Consider the following 13564-nt stretch of genomic DNA (forward strand, 5'->3'; position numbering starts at 1 on the left):
ATGGTCATACAGAGATATTCTTGTAAGGTCTTTCTATGGTTCAGTGAGTTTCAATACCTTTTCCCAATAAAGTTATTATCCTGTGTCTTTGTACAGAATACTTTGTATATACCTAATACACATTTACTATACTTTGAATATAATGTACCTACATGTTTTAAGTTAACCTTTATTTATGCAGAGGTTTTAGTGAGTAGAGCTCTATTTCAGCAACTCCCTGCTAAATGACACACTCACAAAGTTCCACACCTTCACTCCTGGGAGCTGCCTGGTACAACCAGTCATGTTCTACTGTCAAGCCATGGGGCTGATCCAAGTGGGATATAGCGGGAGAGGTGATAGCCTAAATATTAGAAAAGCCGGCTTGTGGCTGAAAGGTTACTGGTTCCGATCCTGGGGAAATCATCAAGGTGGGAAAGAGAATGAATGACTCTCCCCTCTGTTCAATAACTACATTTGATGTGCCCTTGAGGCACTTAACTACTTAGGCCTACTGTTCCGGTGGGGGTGCTCAGTGGCCACCAGTAGTAGACTGTGGTTATATGGAGCAACACACAGGTGTGTGTAGCAAGAAAATACATGTATTGAATCTGGCATGATAAATGTAAAATACAATTTTCAGGATAAATCTTTTTGAACAGAGCAGTCCAGTTGATTTATATTACTGGGTATTAAGTGTTTTTGAACAGAGCAGTCCAGTTGATTTATATTACTGGGTATTAAGTGTTTTTGAACAGAGCAGTCCAGTTGATTTATATTACTGGGTATTAACTTTTTTTGAACAGAGCAACTGTGACCTCATTTTCTTCTAAATTCATGCTATATTATGTTATTATGTTATTTGATACTATCTTGTCTAGCACAGTCTCTGGAGCGTAACAGTAAGAAGCATTTTGTATGAAAGTATTCTGTACTTCTGTATGACAACTATTAAAGAACTTGAACTTGAGCACTCCAGTTGATTTATATTACTAGGTATTAAGTGTTTTTGAACAGAGCGCTGCAATTGATTTCTACTACTGGGTATTAAGGGGTTGCCATTTTCCCATCAGGCTATTTCAGGCTTGTCCTAATCGCATCCCTGTAAAATGGACTCATTAAAGGTGGAATCTGTAATGTTGTCAAACAGCGACCTCTAGGCAGCGACCCCTCTTGGTGTTTGGTCTGATGTGTGGGTTGGATTTCGGTGGGTATAGGAGGAGGGGTTGCTACTGCTGGCCACACCTCAGGCTCTGAGGTGTGAGGTGGGTTAAACCACAACCCACATGTCAGACCAAAACAAACAAAAAACAGAGTGCAATACCAAGCGGGGCTCTTTTGCTTAGAGGTTTGAAGTGTTTAAAGTGAAAAAAAATCCAACACATGTCATGGTCCCATGATGATGATGATGTACTATGTATGTTTATTCAAGTGAGATTTTTTTATTTGCATCATTGAGGTACATTCACTACTTCATGTAATAAAATAAGTCATAGAAAATCAAAGCTAAGAAAAATAGAATATAATTTTCTCATGGTCACAGTGAATATAATATAATAATCTGAGCTATATTGCGGAGGAATTCGATGGCTTTGAAAGTGCTTCGACGATGAACTGAAAAGAGAGACATGGAATTGACCCATCTCAAGCCCTGCCCTCTTTTCACAAGCAACAGATCAAGAAAAGAGGGCAGGGCTTGAGATAGAGCAATTGACGTTGTGATGCATGCAGGCGCTGACTGGACATGCATTGAAAGACCGGCATTAACCCTTTCACTACCACATGTCATAAGGTTAACCTTCTGTAGTGTGGTAGTGAAAGGGTTAACCTTCTGTAGTGTGGTAGTGAAAGGGTTAAGATGAAAAACACATGGTGTCGGGTGAACCGCTGCAGTGGAGATCCATGGATAAGTGGGCTTTCAGGCCTGATTATCAAAGCCTGGGTTTCACAAAAACATCTGAACACTAAGGCCATATTTCTCCCCTTTCTATTCAGATCAATTAAATGTAAAGTGCTTTATTGGTCATGATGCTTTTCCATTTAGTCAACAGCCTAAATGGAAATCCTGTAAATATCAATCATCATTTGTTCTTAAAAAAACTGGAGTTGGAACAAAGATCCACCCTTAGATTTAACCTCTCTCTCTCTCTCTCTCTCTCTCTCTCTCTCTCTGTAAACAGGACTTACTGGTTAAATTCATGGAAAATAAATACATAAAACAAAATAAATGAAAGACGATTTTCCCGCCGTGCTAAGATGCTATCGGAGACCGGCTACAGAGCCACAAGTCATGCAGTATTTCAACCTTGGTTACAGGTTAGTCAAGCCTCATTCAAGGAATTACACACTTACTATACCGTTTTTACATGGACGTCACATACTCATATGAGAATAGATACAGTGTAATGCTTTGCGGGAAGTAGTTTGCATCGAGAGTTAAAAGTCCACCATTCGCCCATCTTGCATTTGGTCCACGCCACTATAACACTTGTTGTTGGCCAACCGTACAGGAAGTTTGGTTAACTTTTCGCTTAAGGCATACAGCTATAATGCATTATAATGTGTTATAATCATAGACATTGATTGACCAGAAATAAACTTGGGCCCAAGCTGTTCCCTAGCAACACAATTCCTCTGAAAAAGGTCTCTCCATTTTGGAATTCTACCTAATTCTAGATTTCCATACTTTTCAATGACCAGTAGCCATTGTTAAATCATCATTAGAATGTAAAATGTTCTCACACGTGAGATTCCACACCTGAAAGGGCCTGGTTTAGTGTGGTTATTAATGAGCTATATGAAGCTATGTTAATTAATACATTTATAATGCAATATGTTTAATTACAACTTTATAATACATGATAGACGTATGCTTTGAGGAAAATGTTACCAACGGTTTCATCGCCCTAAAAATGTTGCCTTGACATTCAGACCCAGGGTTGGGAAGGTAACTTTCAAAATGTAAGCCTCAACAGATGACTGTACCTCCTTGAAATCGTAATGGATAATGTAATCCACTGTGTTACTCAAATTCACTAGTGTCATTTGATTATTGTGTATTGAGAAGGTTACTTACAAATTGTAATTTGTTACAGATTATTCTTCAACTACCCGCTTAAAGTTTTTGAGAGAAACGTAAACCACTGGATTACGTAAACTCAGTAATCTGTACTCTCATTATTTTAGTTACTTTTAGATTCATTAATAGCACTACTGATAAAAGGACAACGTATTGCAGGTTATACTGTAGACCAGTGGACAACTCAGAAGCCACATTGACCAAAACAATATTTTGAAAGAGCCACATTAAAAAACACCCCATTCCTCAACCAAACCAACATTAGGCTGCTAATAGGTTATTTACAAGCTATAAAAAAGCTATCATATACTGCATGCTGTACCAGTAGGCTACTGAAATGTATTACTATCGCCATGGCAATCTTAACTATTGATACATATGGCAAACTCACAAGCCGTGTATAATTATTGTCATCAATGGTTTCCCCTGGCAATTAAAATGCTGCCAGTGTACCTTTCATATCCTAGGCTACAGGCAGCCCATCAGTAAAGTCTATGTATGTAGTAAAGTCCTAAACAACTGTAGTCCATAAGTCCATAACCATAGAAATAAAAGAATGCAGTAGGCTACAGACACACACTCCTATGCAGAAAGTTGGATGACGTTCCAGTTGCGTTACACAGTCAAATATTTCTGCTAGTAAACTAGCCAGTGCTACCTATGGTATTATGGTATTTTATTATTATTATTATTATTATTATTATTATTATTATTATTATTATTATTATTATTATTATTATTATTATTATTATTATTATTATTATTATTATTATTATTATTATTATTATTATTATTATTATTATTATTATTATTATTATTATTATTATTATTATTATTATTATTATTATTATTATTATTATTATTATTATTATTATTATTATTATTTTCTAATAATATAATATTATTGTTCCCCCAATTTATTTTGTGTCTTTTATAAATTAGAACCAAAAATGTGTTGAACAATTTTAAATTATTGAATTTCACAGCATCTGTGCAGCCTTGTTTATACACTGTGGAACTCCATGTGGAACCAAGGCAATGAACATAGCCATAAAGGTATGGTTTCTTTATGCAGAAAATATAGTCTGTTTTCTTTTCTGATAACTACTGTACATCACTGCATAATTCATTTGAGGTTATTTGTATACTCTGTATCTGTGTACGATACTCTGTATCACTTCAAAGTTACATTAGCATTTTCTTTCAAACTAATTTGGTTGCGGATGTCCAGATTTGGTACAGATTGTGTCTCTTGGGCAGAGCTGTTTAGCAGACTGACGTACAGGCATAGAGACAGCTCTGCGTAGGAGTGTGCAGCTACAGACAGCATGGTCACATCAAAGTCCACAGCTTTAGATTCTCTCTCCCCCAGGTGGGAGAGACAGAGAGGGAAGGCAACGACACAGATAGCGAGAGAGAGGGGGTAGAGATAGAGAGAGAGAGAAGAGAGAGAGGGGGGGTGGCGATAGAGACACATACAGAGAGAGAGAGAGAGAGAGAGAGAGAGTGAGAGAGAGAGAGAGAGAGAGAAACACACACCCACACACAGGAGAACACAAGAGTGACAGAGAGAGGGGAGACAGAGACACATGGAGAGAAGGGGTGGAAGCAGGCGCGGAACTTTGTTCCTAGCGGTGGGGGGGACATATTAGGGGGCGTGGTCAGTGACGTCGCAGGGGGGGGGGGGGGGGTAGGGGGGGGCGCCCCCCCTTCCATTTTTTTTTCCTAATACCAGGTGTGCAATACGCATTTTCCCAGGCGGTGGCGCCTCTTGTAAGAAGTGGTCATCGTGGAGCCAGGGCTTGTCCAGCTGCACGTCCGCTAATTTAATATAATGATACTAGTGAATTTTTTTTAACTCTGTCAAAATAAACGAGCTGCATAGGCATAATAAACTGTAAGCGACATATACATGTTTGCACTGTCTTTTTTCTATTATAAAGTGCCTCTCGAGACTCGGGTCCATAACACATAACAGATCAGTCATTTGATTGTAATGCAGGTGCTCGCATTATAAATCGAATGTATGCGAGACAAACAATGTAATCGTTTTGATGCATACATCTCTGCCCAGCCTACCCCACCTGTTGCTGTTGCGCCCCCGCACAGAGAGACCCATATCCCACTTCCCTCTGCAATTCGTTCCCTGCATACATCGCAAAAGGTATTCGACCACCCTCCCGGGGGCTCGGATAGTTCTTGTAACTGCCTCCGTGTTCAAGTTTAAGTTAAGTATGATGTCATAGACTATGTCAAATGTCATGACTCATAGTAGAATCGGCTGGCTTGTTCGCCATCCGCCAGGGAAACCGCAGATATATATTCCTTTACTGCGAATTGAGAGCGTCCCAAAAATGATTCCAGGCCGCTATTTCTTTACCAACGGATTTCCAGTTCCGCGTTGACGCTTCCAACTGGTTCATGCGTCGGCTACACGCTGCTTTAATAACACTGCATTATCGAGACAGCGCCCCTATGTATGACTTTGAGGATCTGGCAATGAATTCCAAGAGTAGGGTAAATCTGCAGTGCCGGCACTGTGTAGTAGCGACTAGCGAGTCACAGTGCTGGCCGCCAGGCCGCGCAGTTGCAGCGGTTTGGGGGTAAAAACATGGGGGGGACAAATACTGCATTCTGAAATCATGCGGGGGACATTTTCCGGGGACCCCCCCCCGCAAGTTACGCCCCTGGGTGGAAGAGATGAAGAGATATAGAGAGACATACAGAGGGAAAGAAGAGGGGGGAAGAGAGAAAGAGATATAGAGAGACATACATAAGGAAAGAAGAGGGGGGAAGAGAGAAAGAGATATAGAGAGACATACATAGAGAAAGAAGAGGGGGGAAGAGAGAAAGAGAGAACTTCAGGTTTACTGCACAAAAGTATATTAGTCAGTAAACAGCTAGCAGGAGATAAACATGGGACTTACCCCATTCAGTGGGATATGTGACTCTCCTGCAACACAATGTTTTTATAATGGGGTTCTGTGTTACCTGGAAACAGTGATCCAAAGGTCAGTGGGCCTCATTACTAGATGTCGGGTGTTTTCACAAAGCAAACAAATGCGACTCAACTTTGAATGTCCTGTAGCCTGGTCTTCTTTGTAGTTGCGTTTTTATAAAAAAATTGTTTTACTATTTTAGCTTCATGCTTTCCACTGACACAGATGCAGAATGCGTGACTCAAGATACATTTTGGAATAGTTTGTTCCACAAGGAGAGGAGAGGGAGGGGGCGTCATATTTTCATAGGTCAGTGGTTTCAACTAATGGGACATTAAGTGTTAATGTTAGTTATCACTAATGGAAAGATCTTTTGAAATACCTGTTTAAAAACATTTTAGAAAAATCTAAATTGGAGACTATTTAAAGAGCCGCAACATAGTCATCATCAAAGAGCCATGTTGTGAGTACCACTGCTGTAGATTGTAATTTAACTCTCATCATTATGATCTACAAACACTGTCAACCATTATTTTAATGAAGTCTGGGTCATCAAAATGCCCTTTTTTCCAATAAATGTGCTTCTGAGTAATCCCAAAAGCAATGGCTTATATTTCTAAGCAATAAACTTCGATTTTTATATAAAAAAAATCTGTAATCTCATTGTTTTGTAACTAGAACGGATTACAGTCACACATTTTTCAGATTTACTGTAAAATAATATGTAATCAGTTACTTTCCAACCCTGTTCATACATTGCCTGGACATCTGTTGGTACAGTAGATTATTCATTAACTCTTTGATCCAGAGTTTTCTGAATCACTCAATTGTCTTGTTTCTCCCTTATCCGACTCGTTGGAGGGTAGTTCCTCCGAGGTCGTGTTTAGTTCCGTCTTATGCCGCTGTGGGTTGGTGGCCTGCGAGGAGGCGTCGCCCAGCCTGGATGTCCCGTTCGCACACACCACTATCCCCTCCGACTTGCTGAAACTGAACAGTTTCCCGGGGCTGAAGGTCCTGTTGGGCGACTGGGACCTCTCCTGGTTACCGGGGGTGACGGCCACAGAGGTCACCGCCGGCCCCGGCGTCCCCCCGACCGCCGCCGCCGCCAGCTCCTTCCTCGCCTCCGGCGACTTCAGGAACTTAAAATTGAGAAACCCGGGGAGCTTGGCCTCGCCTCCGGTCGGGGACTGGGCCGGGGAGCGGGACGTACCAGAGGAGAACTTCCCCTGGAGTGGGATGATCTGCTTCAGTTTCATTACGTTGTTGCTGCCCAGCAGGGAGCTGGGTCTCTTGGGCTTGTCGCTCCCCGGCTTGCCCCCCTGGGCCTTGTCGTGGTGGTGCTGGTGGTGGGCGTCGGCCTTGTGGTGGTCGCTCTCCTGGCGTGCCTCGGCCGCCAGCTCGGCCTGCCGCTGGAGCTCGTCCTCCTCCCTCCGCCGCCTCAGCTGCTGCTGGAAGTGCTGCTGGGCCTGGCGCTCGTGCTTCTGCTCAGGGGGCGGGAGGAGAGAGACGGGCGTTAAGACAGGGAGATGAGGAGAGGGAGAGGAAGAGAGAGAGAGAGAGAGACAGGGCGTTAAGACAGGGAGATGAGGAGAGGGAGAGGAAGAGAGAGAGAGAGAGAGACAGGGCGTTAAGACAGGGAGATGAGGAGAGGGAGAGGAAGAGAGAGAGAGAGAGAGACGGGGCGTTAAGACAGGGAGATGAGGAGAGGGAGAGGAAGAGAGAGAGAGAGAGAGACAGGGCGTTAAGACAGGGAGATGAGGAGAGGGAGAGGAAGAGAGAGAGAGAGAGACGGGGCGTTAAGACAGGGAGATGAGGAGAGGGAGAGGAAGAGAGAGAGAGAGAGAGACAGGGCGTTAAGACAGGGAGATGAGGAGAGGGAGAGGAAGAGAGAGAGAGAGAGACGGGGCGTTAAGACAGGGAGATGAGGAGAGAGAGAGTGGGGCGTTAAGACAGGGGGCGGGAGGAGAGAGACGGGGTGTTAAGACAGGGAGATGAGGAGAGAGAGAGAGTGGGGCGTTAAGACAGGGGGCGGGAGGAGAGAGACGGGGTGTTAAGACAGGGAGATGAGGAGAGAGAGAGAGTGGGGCGTTAAGACAGGGGGCGGGAGGAGAGAGACGGGGTGTTAAGACAGAGATGAGGAAAGGGAGAGGAAGAGAGAGAGAGAGAGACAGGACATTAAGACAGGGAGATGAGGAGAGGCAGAGGAAGAGAGAGTGAGAGGCGTTAAGACAGGGAGATGAGGAGAGGGAGAGGAAGAGAGAGAGTGAGTGAGGCGTTAAGACAGGGAGATGAGGAGAGGGACAGGAAGAGAGAGTGAGAGTGAGGCGTTAAGACAGGGAGATGAGGAGAGGGAGAGGAAGAGTGAGAGTGAGGCGTTAAGACAGGGAGATGAGGAGAGGGAGAGGAAGAGTGAGAGTGAGGCGTTAAGACAGGGAGATGAGGAGAGGGAGAGGAAGAGTGAGAGTGAGGCGTTAAGACAGGGAGATGAGGAGAGGGAGAGGAAGAGTGAGAGTGATGCGTTAAGACAGGGAGATGAGGAGAGGGAGAGGAAGAGAGAGTGAGGCGTTAAGACAGGGAGATGAGGAGAGGGAGAGGAAGAGAGAGTGAGGCGTTAAGACAGGGAGATGAGGAGAGGGAGAGGAAGAGAGAGTGAGGCGTTAAGACAGGGAGATGAGGAGAGGGAGAGGAAGAGAGAGTGAGGCGTTAAGACAGGGAGATGAGGAGAGGGAGAGGAAGAGTGAGTGAGAGTGAGACGTTAAGACAGGGAGATGAGGAGAGGGAGAGGAAGAGTGAGTGAGAGTGAGGCGTTAAGACAGGGAGATGAGGAGAGGGAGAGGAAGAGTGAGTGAGTGAGAGTGAGGCGTTAAGACAGGGAGATGAGGAGAGGGAGAGGAAGAGTGAGAGTGAGGCGTTAAGACAGGGAGATGAGGAGAGGGAGAGGAAGAGAGAGTGAGGCGTTAAGACAGGGAGATGAGGAGAGGGAGAGGAAGAGTGAGAGTGAGGCGTTAAGACAGGGAGTTGAGGAGAGGGAGAGGAAGAGAGAGAGTGAGGCGTTAAGACAGGGAGATGAGGAGAGGGAGAGGAAGAGAGAGAGTGAGGCGTTAAGACAGGGAGATGAGGAGAGGGAGAGGAAGAGAGATAGTGAGGCGTTAAGACAGGGAGATGAGGAGAGGGAGAGGAAGAGAGAGTGAGGCGTTAAGACAGGGAGATGAGGAGAGGGAGAGGAAGAGAGAGAGTGAGGCATTAAGACAGGGAGATGAGGAGAGGGAGAGGAAGAGAGAGAGTGAGGCATTAAGACAGGGAGATGAGGAGAGGGAGAGGAAGAGAGAGAGTGAGGCGTTAAGACAGGGAGATGAGGAGAGGGAGAGGAAGAGAGAGTGAGAGTGAGGTGTTAAGGGAGTAGAGATGAGGATAGATCACCGCAACACTTTCGGTATTCTGAAATCATGGGACGAGAGCCTTGACATTAAGTGGTTGTAGCTACGGCTGTGGGGGTGCTGGAGACATGATCCAATATACTTTTATACGCCTGAGTCTCCTGAACACGGAGAGAGACCAATCCCAAGTCGATCGTCACTTTCTCTGCCGAGCTATAGTCACTTTTCCGCACCTACTCCCGAACTCTGCATGCGCAGATTGATAAACCTAGATCTCTGGACAATCCAGAGAGACCCCGTGGGCAATCTGCACCGATCGACTTGGGACTGGTCTCCAGCACCCCCACAGCTGTAGCTACAACCACTTAATGTCAAGGCTCTAATCCACATTCATTAATTTTCTCCCCCCGCTCTCTCTCCCATGAGCTCAATGTAACGTGGAAGTGCAGTGGTCTATAGGGAGAGGAAGAGAGAGAGTGAGAGTGAGAATGAGAGAAACAGAGACGTAGTAGAGAGAGTGCGTGGGGGTACAGAGTGTAAGACAAAGTCAAGATTAAGTAAAAAGTTGGGAAAAATAAGAGTTGGTGTTCAGAGGAGCGATAGATACATTTTTGTACTTCAATTTGAGAGTATTTACGCTATACTGCAAAAGAAAAAACACAAGCTAACCAAGTAATTTGATCTTGTATTGTCATGTTTTCTTTTATGAGACGTGTTTACGAGATAAATCTTATTATTTACTTGATAAATGTATTATGTACTGTAGTATTATTGAATGTTTACTCATTAAGAGGACTCGTTAAGAGGACATACAGTATGCCATGGTCACTTCAGCTTTACTTAGAAGTAGGGGTGTAATGGTACACATATTCAAACCGTTTCTGTACTCACCCCCTTCCCAAAATATTACTTGTGCAAAGGGCCTGGGCCCTGTTTCTTGTACGTGGTTCAACTAAGTCGATCAAGATGTCATTATCCAGCTTCAGTTAACCCGATGTTTGAAGCCGGGATTTTCCTGTTCCAAGAAGGTGGATTCAGTCTCGTTAACTCAAGCCAGACTTGATTCTCAGGATCAGTGCGCGCGCCCGCCTCAGCTGAGAAGACAGCAGGTGTCGATCGCAGAAATCCTGATTCTCTAGCGGCATTGATTGATTAATTGATTTAAAACTTTATTAACATATTGCAGTACGGCTCAATCGCCTCGCCGACAAGTTAAATGCGTTATCTATAGGCTAATTTTAAGTCCCTCATTACCTCAATCAATCAGATTATATTTCTTTAAACTTGCCTGCTGGATTGAATAATCAAATGAGATCTTGCTAGCGAAAATAATTAGTTAACTGTTATACAGAATTACGATACGGCTCTCTTACCCATTGATTGATGTATAGTCAATCTTTAACTTATCTCCAATGTGGTCTAACGGGTTGTTCTTTTGACTTTCACACAGACGACCGGGGTTCAAGACCCTAGTCGTCTCCTTCTTTTTGCAATATAGGAATAATTCAATTTGGTGCACGTTGAGAGCTATATAAAGAATGACATCCTCAATGCATGTAGATTTATAATATTTTAACTTAAAACCAGGCTACTTTGGCGTATAATCATTAATATTATATTCAAAAAAATCATATTGGAAAGACCGGGTTTTGAACCCCGGTCGCTGGGTTGGCAGGCTTGAGCACTACCGCTGGACCACTGTGCCAGATGGGATAAATTCATTGTTTATACATTAATGAACGAGAGACCCGTGTTTAGAATATCCTTTGTTATGAATGAAGTTTATCTCTTTATCCTCATTCATTAATGTGACGTCAACGGCTCATTCAATTTCTCAAATCCGTCAAACAGCGCATCTCATCAGACATCTTAATCCCAGTTACAATTAAAATAACCACATAATGTGTACATCGCACGAGCGAGCGCCACGGTATATATAACGTGCATTATTTAGGACAAAGTGAATTTAGTATCAGCATTTTGGGTCTATTTTACATTTCAAAAGCCCCCTCTGGAAGAATGGAGCACAAAAACGTAATTCAGGATGGTATAATGCAGATCGTAGACTGTGGGAATAGTTTCAGGAAACGACCTGTCACTTTCTTTGCGGGGGCGTGGCTCTGCGTGATCCGGCTAAGTTGAACTTGAACTCTGCTTTCGACCAGGCTCAAACTTTTGGATCTGTTGTCATGGTGATTTGGAAAATCCACGTACATGGAACCGGAAAGTCCGGCTAACTCAGTTATCCAGTTAAAGTTATCCGGCTAACTCAGTTATCCAGGTACAAGAAACAGGGCCCTGGTGTTGTTCGTTCAGCCCATGCACACCACTGAGAGATTACCTGTCATTTAGCATAGCCTCATAGTATGGTGAACACAAACGACAAGCCAGAGCTAGAAGACCTAGTTACTACACGTTCTTCAGCTCAATGAAAGTGAAAGTGTCTCCCATAGACTTCCGGGATTCTGAAATCGGGGAGGAGATAGCGGGGGGAGCAAATTAATGAATGTAGATGAGAGCCGTGATGTAAGTGGTTGCAGCTACGGCTGTGGGGGTGCTAGAGAGACATGATCGAATAGACTTTTATGTGCCTGAGTTTCCTGAACACGGCGCGACCCATTCCTAACCGATCAGAACTAAATCGGCGGAGATCAAGTCCCTTTTCCAGCACCTACTCCCCATACACATGCGCAGATTGTCAACGGAGTCTGGACGACGCGAGATGACGCACGAATGAATGTGGACTGTTCCATCAGAGGGGGGAGCCTCTGTGGTAGTGTGGGTGGCCATTTAGTGGGATAATTTTTTCATTATCCTGTTCGGCTGAAAGGACACTGGCCACCGAAGCTCCCCCCAATCTGCGCATGTGTATGGGGAGTAGGTGCTGGAAAAGGGACTTGATCTCGGCTGATTTAGTTCTGATCGATTAGGAATGGGTCGCGCCATGTTCAGGAAACTCAGGCGCATAAAAGTCTATTGGATCATGTCTCTAGCACCCCCACAGCCGTAGCTGCAACCACTTACATGAATGAATGAATGAATGAATGAATGAATGAATGAATGAATGAATGAATGAATGAATGAAAACTTTATTGAACAGATTGCAGAATGGGTACAATACAGTACGGCTCAATACACACAATTGTTAAGGGGATGCAGACCTGAGAAAGACGTTTGTCTTGTTTCCATCAGGGTCCCCCATTTTCAATTCATATAGACATTTACGACATACACAACATACATGACATTTATGGCATAGGGACATATAGGTATTTAGTACTGATACATTTGTGACATAAACGGTATTCAAATATACAGTACTGTTACCCCTAGATCCTGACAGAGTATATACATATGATGGGGGAGGGGACTGTACATTAGGAGGGGGTGGGTGGGTGGGAGAGAAATATACATACGGCGGGGAGGGAATATATACATGCGGTGGGGAGGAGACTGTCTATTAGGAGGTGGTGGAGGTTTTGGGTATTTACGGTGGCCAATTTCGAATGGCAGCCTCCCGTAGGTGCTCTTTAAGAGCGGTTTTGAATGTGGGTAGGGATTCACATTCCTTTACAGCTTTGGGTAGGGCGTTCCACATTGATGTGGCATAATTGCTAAACGTGTTTAGTCCCTTGTTTGAGCCGAATCTGGGTTTAACATGATTTGTTGAGCTTCCTCTGGTGTAGTGGTTGTGGTATTCACTGTCCTTTGGGAAGTATTTTGACATGTACATGGGTACCTTAGTCGTATAGTGTATCTTGTAGACCAGGCCCATTGCAAGTTGCTGTACTCTGTCGTCTACTCTAAGCCATCCTAGGTTGTCAAAGTGGGCAGGGGTGAGGTGGGTTCTGGGGGTAAGGTCAAGTAGTAGTCTGACCAGTTTGTTTTGTGATGTTTGTAATTTTGTTTTAAGCGCCTTTGCGGTGCTTTGGTACCATGAGGTGCACGCATAGTCGTAGTACCCTTGAATGAGTGCTCCTGCCAGAGTCTTCAGGGTATTCTTGTTTACTAGAGAGGAGATCCGGTACAAGAATCTAGTTTGTTGGTTGACTTTTTTTTATTACATTGGATGCCATTTTGTCACAGGAAAGATTTGCCTCTAGGATGGAACCCAGGTAGGTAATTTCGTCTTTCCTTGTGACAATATTGTCACCCACTGCAACTGAGAAGCCGTCGGTCTTGCTGAGTTT

The 13564-nt window shown here is 44.0% G+C and overlaps 1 protein-coding gene across 1 annotated transcript in view; it reads right to left on the bottom strand.

The window, feature by feature from the left end:
• Window positions 1-6788: 6788 nt before the first annotated feature.
• The window catches only part of LOC311239451 (anoctamin-8-like), a gene marked incomplete at both ends in the record, with an annotated part of 212392 nt that continues 205616 nt past the window's right edge, over window positions 6789-13564 (bottom strand). The window contains one exon of the mRNA XM_084327759.1: window positions 6789-7478. Within this exon, the coding sequence (XP_084183885.1) occupies window positions 6789-7478 (690 nt within the window). The remainder of the gene's footprint in view (window positions 7479-13564) is intronic.

This window comes from Notolepis coatsorum, assembly GCF_963971535.1.
Source record: "Notolepis coatsorum genome assembly, chromosome: 13".
Lineage (NCBI taxonomy): Eukaryota > Metazoa > Chordata > Actinopteri > Aulopiformes > Paralepididae > Notolepis > Notolepis coatsorum.